The 13,669-nt window shown below is 36.5% G+C and overlaps 1 protein-coding gene across 1 annotated transcript in view; it reads right to left on the bottom strand.

The window, feature by feature from the left end:
- Window positions 1-13,669, bottom strand: part of slc7a11.L (solute carrier family 7 member 11 L homeolog) — a 117,615-nt gene that overhangs the window by 28,454 nt on the left and 75,492 nt on the right. Inside the window, exons 7-9 of the mRNA XM_018268696.2 lie at window positions 7,281-7,404; window positions 4,258-4,361; window positions 1,831-1,927 (exon numbers count right to left, since the gene is read on the bottom strand). Of these exons, the coding sequence (XP_018124185.1) occupies window positions 1,831-1,927; window positions 4,258-4,361; window positions 7,281-7,404 (325 nt within the window). The remainder of the gene's footprint in view (window positions 1-1,830; window positions 1,928-4,257; window positions 4,362-7,280; window positions 7,405-13,669) is intronic.

The raw sequence follows: 13,669 nt of genomic DNA, 5'->3' as shown, positions 1-13,669 counted from the left end.
CATGGGTACCCATTTTAGATTCTGTAGAATGTGTACTTTCCAAAAATATATGGGTTTGGGGGGTAAACATATATTTCTGTGTTTTTACCCCACAAAAAATGCAGTCAATGTGTTGATTTCTCAGTAGCTGAAGTAAAGTCCTGAACAATTTGGATGTGCTAACTTCATATTGGTGTCTCTAAATGCCAGATACTTTGGTAAACCTATGCATAATGGGTATCAAACTGTTCAGTGGACCCCTGGCAATCATATTTCAGGTGCTTTTTCTTGGTACCTAATATAGTTTTGGATATGCGGAGCAGCAAAATAAAACCTTTGAAATGATTTTTCAGAATTTTGAATTTTTTTTTGAAAAACCACTATGTTCAGACAAGCTTTTATGTTTAGTAGTTGGGAGTAGAGAGACATAGTTACCCATTTTGTAATCGGCAGAATGTGTACTTTTCAAAAATGTATGGTTTTCTGGGGTAAACCTACGGTTTCAGGATTTTTTGCCTTGGAATCTAAAGCATGCCGTTTTCAGCCTTAGTGCTTTCAAAATTCAGTAATATACTGCCGGGAGTTTTTGAGGTACAGAAGTCCTAAATCTCCCTAAAACTATACATATCTGGTATTGGCACGTTCGAGAGACATAAGGCTTTCCAAATCAGTTGGATTTTCATCCGTAAAATGAAATATTTTTCTGGTATAAATTGATATACGATGAAAAATCATAATTTTTCATTTTTTTTTGGTATTTAGCACTATAAATTTTTTTGCACAGGTGTAAATACATGAAAACTCAGGCAGATTTAGAAAGCTCAGTTTCTACCGAAAAAAACAATGTATAGTTTTCCTAGGTAAACTATAGGTTTCCCCTCAGAAAATGCCCCTAAAGTGAGAGAGCACAAAATGTTTCAAAAACGGCTGGCATTTCACGTAACCAAAATGTGAAACTCTGCTGGCACTTAAAGGGTTAAAGAGCAATTCACCTTCATTAGTAAAACTGTTAAGACACATAAAACATGACCCTAAAACTCTCAGAAATGTGTTCAAACTTTCATAACTTGCCAAAAAATAGACATGGTAATTAGGGGGCCATAAAACTGGCATGGCCAGCAAACATTTTGCTGCGATACACGTGTCACATCTTTTTGTCCCTCATTGCGTTTTTCAAATTTTAGGAAGTCTGTTAGTAAACATGTCTTTGTGCTCCATTATCAAGTGACACATGGTGCAAACGTATAAAAACCCAGGTTGTATGTATCTGTTCTTTTACACTTTGCCCCTTACCCTACATTTTGTAAATTACCCCAATAATTTGAGATATATTCGAAATCTACTAGCTGTTTTTAATGTTTGCACAACTAGATGGTGAAATGCACAGTGTCTTGCCGGAATTGACTTTCTGTTTGGCACAGCTGGAAGCAAAAAATCACAGGAAGGTTGCTTTCTAAATAATGCTGCTGTCTTACAGCAGAAAACAAATACAACTATTGTAAAGCAATTTTATGGTATAAATGCGCATGTATGATACAAAGCACTTCAAATTGGAGGAGCGAGCGCTCGTGTGTTCAGCTATGATGTGCATGCTTTTGTTCAAATTATAGCTGTGACATGGACATGTACCGTCAATTAAATTATGAACACCTTATTATAGAACAGCCTGTTCTCCTCTGAGAGCATCTGTGAAATTATTTGGATAATTGGAAAAATTATTTATCTACGTGTAACGTGAAATAAATAAAAATAATGAGCCATGTAAATAAAATCCTCTCTTCAGAACCTGTAAAATGAAATGATTCCTCCAAAATGAGCACAGTATATATCCACAATAAATGTTTGACTTACCAAAACAATGACAGCTGGCAATGGAGTGTGTTTGCGCACATGAATCATGGAGAGAATTTCAGGAAGGTGACCCTCTCTGGATGCAACATAAAACATTCTGGTGGTGTAAAAAACATTGTGTTTCCATTGTGAGTTAGTGTTCACAATTCTATCTATAAGCCAATTATATCATATATTCCTTTGGTTATTTGTCCATAACCCCTGGTTTCTTGTATGGCAATTAGTGATGGGCGAATAAATTCGCCTGGGCTGAATTTGCAGTAAACATTAGTGTTTCGCGAATACATTTGCGGAACTCAAGTGAAAATTCCTCTGCGTCAAAAAATTTTGGACACGTGTCCGAAAGGTCGCTCACATCAAAATCGCCATGGTCAACACTATTCGGACGCCCATTGAGTTTAACTCCAGTGTCAAAATTGATGCGGGCATCAATTTTCGCGTTTCACAAATGTTTCGAAAATTTCACGGGAAATTCACAAATTTTCTGTCAAAGCAAAATGGGAGAAATTCGTCCATCACTAATGGCAATTATAACACTATTGGAGGTGGCAAAAAAGGCCAGACAGAGAGTCTAACCCAAGACATTAACACTTTCATAAAATGTAGTGGAAAAAGGAAAATATTATTCAGGTACATCTTCATTTTTCCATTAGACCAAGGGAAAAAATGAGGGTATAGCATTTGTTTGAGTTGTGCACCATCATATCTTTACTGCCACTGTTGTAGACCTCTCAGTATTAGTTGTATAACTAGGGGGTTGTTTATTAAGTTTTGAGTTATGTTTTACATAAAATTACGATTGTTCTAGGTTGTTTTTTTTTTGTCAAACCACAAATTTTTGAGTTTTTTGAATATTTATTACACCCCAACCCTGGAAAAAGCTTGAATCTAAAAACGCACTAACATATAAAACCTGTCGAGGTCATGTAGGAGTCAATGGCAGAGGTCCCTTGGACCTTTTGTAGATTTTACTAGCTTTTGTGAGGTTTGAGCTTTTTCAGAGGGTTTTACCTGAAAACTCGATCAATTTGAGTGATTGAGGTTTTTTCCTACCGAAAACTCGATTTATTCAAGTTTTCAGTTTCTGCATATCCCCCTTTATGTAAAAGTCCATGTGCAGAGTTTAATCCAAACTACACCCATCATGCCACTTTAATATTCATGTACTCACAAACTAAGCCTTATTTCTTAATGCAAGTGCTATTTTAAAGCTAATACAAAAACTTTGCCAAGTAAAAGTTGTCAAGGTCCTATAGAAGTCAATGAGAGCTGCGCTGATCCTTTTGGACCCTTTTAAATTATTTTAGAGCCTTTGGTATTTTTTTTTTTTTGCTAGGAGTTGTAAATTTTTCTACAGTTTTTTGAGCTATTCATATTTTATAGCGCAGAGTTCAGTGTAATTTTCTGTTCATTCTTTTTTATTTGGATTTCTTAATAAATCTCGTGACATTCATGGTTTTAGAGTTTGTGAGTTAAGTTGGGGGTTCAAAAATCGCACAAACCATGAAAATGAGACTGTTGATAAATAGGCCCCAGCAGCTACAGCCAGTTGCAGTATTCTAGCTAAAGTGTTAAGTGAAGCTGGTCATACACCTTAAGATAATCTCATTTGGTGAGGTTGCCAAATAAGACAATATTTGCCCAATTTGGCCACTTTTATTTGGATCAAATTGTGTTAATTCAATCATTTGGCCCCAGGGTACCTACTCCTGCTTGTCACAAGAGGACTTCATCAATGCATGCATTTGGCCCCTGCCCTGATCTAATAGATATATATCAGGTAGGCCCATACACAGGCAGATATCAACTTGGTCTGAAGGGGCCCATGTATGGTCAACTTAAATTAGCCTTGTATGACCAGCTTTAATGAACATTTCTGACTATTTAAGAACTCCGTGTAACCCATATGATTCATGGGTATGTCAGAAGAAACAAGTGAGAGCCAAAATAGTCAACACACTCATGCCTTGCTAAATCACAGAACAATATAAACAAGTGGGAATCTTCAAGCAACAAAAATCCTTGCCAGAAGTCAGTGTTGCCTAGGACATTAAAATAACAAAGATAATGATGATATTCAGCTTATCCAGAAATAGAGTAAGAATATATGCTGCAGAACCTCCCCAGTTATAAATTGGGTATGAGAACTTCATTTACATAACTATCAGGGTGAAGGAGGACTCCGGATGTAATGTACACCCAATTCTATCCCACAGTCGGCAAGGGATTTATTAGATGCGAGGACAAGAACATTGTTTTTTCACTGTAGGCTCTCTCCTACAGTTATATTAATGCATAGAAACCAGTCAGCAGACTAGTAGATGGTACCTACTGACAGTATTTATGGAGTTGCTACAGCTAGAGCAAACTCTACTGCATTTTTTTTATTCTGTCTCATTTTTTACTATATCTAACCAAATGATTTACCTGGAAACTGCAAAAACACCACCATTCATTGAGCCAAAGCAAGACAAAGCGACAAAGATTGGGACTGCAAGTGAAAAGCTCCCGAAAAGGCGCTCGGCATATGTCTGGAAAAGAACAACATTATAAAGCATCCTAAATAAAGCATGATAATATTTCCTGAACAACATTTCTTACTTTACATAAACCAGTTACTTTAAGGGGCAGATTTATCAAAGGTTATCGAAATTGAAAAAAATTAAAAAATTGGAATCTCGAAATCTATCATGTACTGTCTCTTAAAAAATTAGACTTCGACCATTCACCATCTAAAACCTGCAGAATTGCTGTTTTAGCCTCTGGGGGACCTCCTAGAACCTATTTGGAGTCAATTGGTGGAGTTTGAAAAATCAAAGTTTTTTTGGGGGAAAAACTTTGAATTGATCGAAAGCGCTATTCCTTCGATTCGTGCAATTCAAATTCAGCTGAATACAGACTTATTGGATCAAAAACAGACCTATTCAACCAAAAAAAGACAATTTCGGTTGGTCTTTTTGAATTCGAATGTTGACGTTTTTTCAATATGAAATTCGACCCTTGATAAATATGCCCCAAAATGTATTTCTCTTAAAATAAATGCAAAATAAAAATGTATTATTTTATTAACATTACAGTGTCTGCCTTACTAAGGCCCCAATGGCTTTTGAGAAGATAATTATTGATGGGCAAAATTTTCCAACAGTTCTTGAAAATTCTGTACTTCAACATTTGTGAATATTTTCGCAAAAGCCGCCACAACATTTTGCAGGAAAAATTCTGCATGAAAAAAAGTTGCCTCGAAAAAACACAAATAGACTCCAATTTTTTTTTTAGAAGAAAATTTGCCAAAAAAATAAATAAACAGGACACAGGAAAATATGCAAGAAAAAATGACCATGGACTTCAGTGCATTTTGCAAATGTTCACCATTTCACAATTTTCTAGCGGTTTTGAGAACAGGACAAATTCATTCCTCATTAAAGATAATTGGTGTATATTTATCAAAGAGTGAAGTTAGATGTCTCCACAGTCCACTAGCGTGAAATACCGCCACATTTTTCACTCGTTTCTATGGGATTTTTAAAGGCATATTTATCAAAGGGTTTACTTTCACCTTTTGATAAATTCGCCGTTAAAAATCCCATAGAAATGAAGGGAGAGAGGCGGTATTTCACTCTAGCAGACTGTGGTGATATCTTATTTCGCTCTTTGATCAATATACCCCCAAGGAATAAGGTGAAAGAGACCATTATTTAGTCACTACGCTGTTATTGCAGTACAGGTAAGGGATCTGTTATTCAGAAACCCATTTATCCAGAAAGCTCCCAATTATGTGAAGCTTATATCCCATAGACTCCATTTTAATAACATAATTCACATTTTTGAGACATTTTTTAATTTTCTCTGTAATACAACAGTACCTTGCATTTTATCTCAACTAAGATATGATTAATTCTTATTAGAGTAAAACAATCTTATATGGTTTCTTTATTGTTTAAAGGAGAAGAAAAAAAAATTTACTTGGGGCAGTAGAACGCAATAGCTGGCTTTTTCGTTAAAGCATGGCTTTTAGCTCTACTGTGCATGCGAGAAGAAAGAAGAAGAAGGAAGACGATCGATCCATGGTTCTTGCTGGAGGAACCCAATGCTGGTGCAGTTTTCTTCTGATTTTTATGAAGAGCACTGGTACGGGGCTTCCGGTAAGTAAATACAATCACTTGGGGGTGCCTAACTTTTGTCACCCCTAAGTATGACATGTTTTGCCTTCTCCTTTAAATGATTTTTTAGTAGACAAAGTAGAGAGACACAAATTATGGAAAGATCCCTTATCCTGAAAACCCCAGGTCCCAAGCATTCTGGATAACAGGTCCCATACCTGTACAGTATATTATAAAAGTTTGTTGGTAGAAAGTTTTTTTTCTTCAAATCCAACCTTAAGCAAACTCAATGTATACCCATAAATTATGCAATAAGATTTTATCATTCTGTTTCATTTTGCATTTCATAAAGATAGCACAAATAACGAACTTTCCTACTGTAATATACAATTCAGCAACATACGCCTCACATTGTCAGTAATCATTTCTGAACAGGCAATTAGAATGCTATTAATCTACTGCCTTAATATTACTGCTTTTTTCCAAGATTTAAGTAGTAATTACAGGGTAACCTTCAGGCATAGCAACAAGGAGTACAAAAATCTAAAATTTATCTTAGAAGATGCAACTGCAAAAATGAGCTGGATATTCTCTCTGCCTTTTTTCCCCACAAGGAAATCATTCTGAAATGCACATATAGAAATGACATTATAGCACAATGTGTTCTGTGACATGTAAGGAATGATTGACTCTGTGACCTAAACTCTGAAAGTGCCTTATTAAATGAGATATTTGAAACTGAGATTTAAGATTTCTGGATAAGAAAAAAAGATACATTTATAATGTATATCATTATGAATGTATAGAAAACTTGTATGGATGATATATGAGTAATCCTCTACAGTATATTGAACTTGCCCATCTTTTCTAACAAATATGAAACTATGTAAATGGTGATTATACCTCCTATACTCTTTGGAATAACTGCAGATTTAACTGCACAATGATGTATGCTACAATACTGTTACATTTTTAAGGGATTTTATTTCAAATAAATCAAACAACGTATGGCTATCCTAAAGTTGGATTGATTTTTTTGTGTGCAAGATCTTTTATTTAAATTGCTTAACTTTTTTAATATAAGGGTTTATATTAAATATTACTTATTCATTTAATAGCAACTGAAGGTATGTCATAAAATGTAATCTGATTTCCAAGGCAATAGACCAAACAGGTAGTTAAGCTTTTAAACTGATTGAGAGATTACTCTTATAATAATATCCTTGCGGTTCTTATGATCACTTGCGTATATGTCTGAGCCCGCCATACCGTATCAATCTCCCAAATCAAATTATTTTATAGAAAAATTGAAACAGCAACTGCGATCGTGTTAACGCTTATCTATCTTACCACGGCAACAGCACTGGAGAGGACTAGTTCTTCTGCAGTTATGGTTGTGTAGTAGGCCACGTTAGTTAAGACATAGCCAACTGTAACAATGGCCATCGAGATGCATATCGCAAGAGGCACGTTTCTGAAAGACAAAAAGTCAGCAGCATATTTATTTTATAAATATAATACTTATATTTTATCTTTAATACTTTATGTAAACGAGGATATTGATTTTCCAAGTGGCTCACTCCATCTTTTCTTCTAAACCAGTGGTTAATTAACCTTTGTTATTCGACTAGGACTTAAAATCCTTCGACTTCGAATATCAAAGTCGAAGGATTTAGCGCAGATAGTTTGATCAAACGATCGAAGGATAATTCCTTCGATCGAATGATTAAATCCTTCTAATCGAAGGATTTAAATCCAACGATCGAAGGAATATCCTTCGATCAAAAAAAGTTAGCCAAGCCTATGGGGACCTTCCCCATAGGCTAACATTGACTTCGGTAGCTTTTAGATGGCGAACTAGGGGGTCGAAGTTTTTTTTAAAGAGACAGTACTTCGACTATCGTATGGTCGAATAGTCAAACGATTTTTAGTTCGAATCCTTCAATTCGTAGTCGACGGTCGAAGTAGCCCATTCGATGGTCGAAGTAGCCCAAAAAAAACTTCGAAATTCGAAATTTTTTACCTTCGAATCCTTCACTCGAAGTTAGTGAATCGGCCCCTTTATGTAAATGAGGATATTGATTTTCCTAGTGTCTCACTCCACCTTTTCTTCTAAACCAGTGGTGCCAAGTTTATGGATCACGACCACAAAACAGAGCCATGAGTTCTGTCCACCTTGACAGTGTGTGAATAACTTCAGCTTCACAAAAACCAAGATCAAGTGATTGTTATGAAAAGCCATGGATTTTTTATTTCTTCGTAATCTTAGCTGTGTTAGTAATCTTTTGTAAATGCAATTATAAAAAGTCAAATAAACATGGAATTATAATACTTCCTATGTGACATGTATACAGGCCAGTCTGGGTCAGCGGGATACTAGGAAAAAAACATGGTGAGCCCAACCCTCGTGGATCCCACACTGTCCCCTGACCTTCCCCCTGGACCTGATCACGACCAAAACAACAGAACAGGTGCAGGTGTCAGAAGGGGGGTTGTGGCTGGGGGCCTGAGAAGGGTTGCAGCTGGTACTGGCCCTGGGGGGAAACTAGGGGCCCGTGGCAGAAGCCCCGCTGGGCTTCGGACCCTCCAGTCCAACTCTACATGTTCATACCAGTTCATTAAAGTCACTAATTTGGAAAACCTATAAATAGGATCATAATCTCAGAAGAATTATTAGAACATTTTTCTCCCAATATTATGCTTAACATCATTGAGCCATTGCTTAAATCCATTACAACTTAGCACAAATCATGTTTATTACACTTTTGCCATGATTTGTACTGTGATTTTGTTCAAACTGGCTAGATGTGTAGCCATTTAACTTCCAGAATTATTTTGCTTCTCAAATTATAGTTGACACACTCTTACAGTATCTCTGTTACTGTTTACCATTTTAATCATATTGTGCCAAGTTAAATTTCTAGTTTAAATGTTATTCTAGCCGAGAAGGAATGGTGAGGTATGAAAACACAAATTATGGAGATGGAGATAGCTGTGTTACAAATCACCATGGAGTTCAACAAATGTCCCCAGCCGCAATCATCATGCTTTTAATACTCTCAATGTATTTTTCAATACCATGAAATTGGTGTTACATATGAATCCCAATGTTTGAAATGTGGAAACTCACATTTTATACAACGTATAATTCTGCAGGGAGATAGTGAGAGAGGCCTCTTTATCAAAGGTTGGATTTTAGTGGTTTTAGAGGTTTTTCAAACCACAACTAAACTCACAAACTCTAAAACTACAAATGTCATGACATTTATAAACAATAAAAATAAAAAGTTACGAACGGAAGATTACAATGAACGATGCACTTAAAAAATATGAACACCTCCAAAACCTATAAAAATTTGAGTTTTTCAGACAATTCCTAGTGATTTTTTTTAAAACCTCTAGAATTCCAAATTGTTTTTAAACAGTCAAATAGGATCAGAGCAGCTTCCATTGACTTCAATAGGACCTCACCAACTTTTACCTGGTGAAGTGTTTTTTTGGTTTTTAAACTTAATAAATCTCAAATTTTTAGAGCTTTTAAAAATAAAATAACCAAAGCACGAATTTTAAAGCCCAAGAGCTGACCCAAGCACTGTTAAAAGAGTCAGCCCAGAGGAGGCATGTCAGAGACAGGATTGGTATCATTACCCAAGTGTGTAAGCTACTGGTCATAGTACAAGTTTATTAACTCACCATGATGATTATTAATGGGGAATGCCTTGTTTACTATGTGCTATGTGGAATCAGATGCCATTATTCAGTGAAAAATACTTTTGGAAAGGTAATTTAACCTAAATACTAATAACAACTCTTATGGTGGGACTTTACAACCTTACTAGAGATTTTGAGGGGATTGTATCTTTAAAGGGATACTGTAATGGGAAAAAAAAAATTTCAAAATGAATCAGTTAATAGTACTGCTCCAGCAGAATTCTGCACTGAAATCCATTTCTCAAAAGAGCAAACAGAATTTTTTATATTCAATTTTGAAATCTGACATGGGGCTAGACATTTTGTCAATTTCCCAGCTGCCCCATGTCATGTGACTTGTGCTCTGATAAACTTCAATCACTCTTTACTGCTGTACTGCAAGTTGGAGTGATATCACCCCCTCTCCAGCCTAACAACAGAACAATGGGAAGGTAACCAGATAGCAGCTCCCTAACACAAGATAACAGCTGCCCGGTAGATCTAAGAACAACACTCAATAGTAAAAACCCATGTCTCACTGAGACACATTCAGTTACATTGAGAAGGAAAAACAGCAGCCTGCCAGAAAGCATTTCTCTCCTTAAGTGCAGGCACAAGTCACATGACATGGGGCAGCTGGGAAATTGACTTTGGGGCCGATTCACTAACTTCGAGTGAAGGATTCGAATGAAAAAAATTCGAATTTCGAAGTATTTTTTGGGTACTTCGACCATCGAATTGGTTAAATTCGTTCGAATTCGAACGAAATCGAACGATTCGAACGAAAAATCGTTCGACTATTCGACCATTCGATAGTCGAAGTACTTTCCCTTTAAAAAAAACTTCGACCCCCTACTTCGGCAGATAAAACCTACCGAAGTCAATGTTAGCCTATGGGGAAGGTCCCCATAGGCTTGCTAAACTTTTTTTGATCGAAGGATTTTCCTTCGATCGTTGGATTAAAATCCTTCGAATCGTTCGATTCGAAGGATTTAATCGTTCGATCGAACGAAAAATCCTTCGATCGATCGAACGAACGTTTAGCGCTAAATCCTTCAACTTCGATATTCGAAGTCGAAGGATTTCAATTCGAGGGTCGAATTTCGAAGTATTTTTAACTTCGAAATTCAACCCTTAGTGAATCTGCCCCAAAATGTCTAGCCCCATGTCAGATTTCAAAATTTTGAGAAATGGATTTCAGTGCAGAATTCTGCTGGAGCAGCACTATTAACTGATTCATTTTGAAAAAAAATTTTTCCCCATGACAGTATCCCTTTAAAGAGAGAAAATACAAGCAACTTTAACATAAACTCAATCAACTGAGATTCTTCCAAATGGGGACATAAACCTAAAACGTTTATGTACTATTGTATTGTATTTAGTTTTTTTCTTTATACTTATATAATGTTTATTCTTATAGTGTTTACCAGTATGGCATGTAGGCTAGGGACTGGAAAAACCCGAGAGGTAAGGTATGTCTTTCTTAGAATGTTCTATGAAACACAGCAGATGGGGAGAATAACAGGGGCAATGTTCAGCTGGACTTGGGGAGCCCATGCAGGTGCTGGAATTAATCCACTACTTAGGAAAATGTGAAATAGCTTTGGGCGTCCCATGTGCCCAGAAAGTAAAAAGCTGAGGGAAAACTCATTCATAGTGTTCTGAGTTAAATAGCACTAATAGTAGCCAAGGCCTTGTCAACACTGGTTGTTGAGGTATACAGTCTGCTTACAGTCTAACTAAAGAAATTGTTTCATGATGTGGATAACATGCAATCAACAAATTCCGTAAGACTTACTGCTCATAAAGCTGGTGTATTGAAGGTCAGCATTCAGTGGTAGGAGTCACCACCTCCCTTCTCTGTACTGTATTCTCACTAAATACTAATACTAAATACTAAACTAAATACATTGGAGACCTCAACTGGTCTCCTGTGGATTTGGAGAATCAATGATGTGGATAACCCTGCTGTGAATGAAACACAGGCGCATGATATCATAATATTAAATAGGGTGTTGCTGTCTCCTCTAGAAAATGTATTGCCTCTTTTGAAATTTGAGTGAACCTCTGGAAGCAGAAGTAGACGCCATACAGGTTCCCAGGTTTGCCTGACCAACAGCAAAAATGCACCTTGTTAATTTGGAATATATTTAAAGATAGCATCAGAAAAAAACTAAATTTCTATATTGCAGAAATGTTTATGCTGGCCCTTGTATGTTTCCATGGCATTGTAGTTCAGCATTTTGTCATTTTCCACTGCAAGAAAAACTTGTATTCAGTATTTTCAAAACACATTAATGGCAGTGTGCAAATAAAACCCAGTAATACAGGGCAGTTGCTGGCATTTTAATAAAGCAGTCAATACAATTCCATTATTTACAAGGATGTACAATATAACAACACTTTGCTGCTCACATGCATGTCATTGAACCATTAACAGTGATTTAACATGGCCGCTAAGTTAAATTACTATCAATAAATATATCGCCGTAATGTCATTAGCTATTGCATCAATTAAATGTACTTTACATTGTCCCAGATGGGATTAGGCTGCTTGCATTATGCATTATAGCAACAAAGCAAAACCATTGGATTTCTTACACTTAGCCTGAATCAGCTTTATACACAGAATATAAAAATGTTCAAATACATATAATTACAATATATATCTATATCAATTCATACAACGTAAAAAAAAGTATTGAATGTATTGTGAGATGGAATTGTACCAATGAATATTTTACTTCTTGATGTCTGAACAGTTTTGAAAGGGGAACAAGACAGAATATAACCTTTTAAAAATGAGCCCCATCGAACTCAGAGAAAGAACTTCTTTAGGCCAGGCGTATGACATTTAAAATGCTGATGCAATGTCCTTACCCTTTGTGAAACCTACTCTGAATGAAATTGCAGCCGGCGGATGAGAAGAGTTTAATAATGCTTTTGTGTTAAATAACACTTTTTAGTAATAATGCCTTTTATGAAAGAGCTAGAAAAATAACGAATAATATTAGTGAGTTTGGGACCATTAAGTAACGCAGCACAAAATGCTGTTAAGTAAGTGACCTTTGTGATCACAAGGAAACTTGGGTTAGATATTCTGGCTGCCCACTATGAGCTCTCCAAGGGAGCAGTACCATTACTGTAAGGACTTACCCGCCGGCTTCCTTGAAAAATGTGAAATTGAAGAGGAAAAAAATAAAATACCATTTTCAAACATGGCTGTATTTAGCCAGCTGTGCTTTTATCTATTATGTATGCTGAGAAGGACTAACCCCTGCTAATAGCTGAAAGCATCAGTAAGCTGGCATTCACCTGGAGTCTGGAGGCTTGATAAGGCAACAGCTCATACTGCTTCCAAGTGCTTTGATCAGAATTGTGTTATCCAAAATTGACAAGCGCTGCTAAAGAAGCACACGTTTTGCATTGGGAACAAAAGTTTTTTGCGAACAAGGAAAATCCTTAGATTTTTTCCTATTTGCACTAGCTGTTGTACAGGTCATTTTTATCTTAAAACAAGTCGCTGTAACTTGTGGACACCCAACGAGCGACTAAAGTTATAGTCACAGCCGCAGCTGCTGAAGGTTGGAGTGTAGCCATCAGTTAACATTCCTGGAGCGCTCAGTTATTTCCTGATCTAAATGTATTTCTTAAAATGAGATTAATAGGATTATGGCCCACAGTGGCGTAACTAGTGCGCTTGGCCCACTGAAAAAAAATCTTCAAAGGGGCCCTGTGCAAAGGAGTGCTATCAGACTGTTTCAAAATGCTTATACAGAAAGACCCAGATCGGAAATTATTGTACCAGCTACGATGGGAACAGGATCTCAATATAAGTCTTGCACCAAAAGATTGGGACTTGATCTTTTCAGCTTCTAAGGGCGCAACTCGGTGCACTAACCACAAGAAAATTCTTTTCAGATGGCACTTGACACCTGCTAAAATTCATTGCATCAACCCTACCTATAACCCAAAATGCTGGAGAGGTTGTGATACCACGAGTACCCTGTTACATATGTGGTGGGAGTGCCCGCAAGTGAAAAGCTTTG

The sequence above is a fragment of the Xenopus laevis genome, chromosome 1L (genome assembly GCF_017654675.1).
Source record: "Xenopus laevis strain J_2021 chromosome 1L, Xenopus_laevis_v10.1, whole genome shotgun sequence".
NCBI lineage: Eukaryota > Metazoa > Chordata > Amphibia > Anura > Pipidae > Xenopus > Xenopus laevis.
This window is presented reverse-complemented; position numbering and strand designations above follow the sequence as displayed.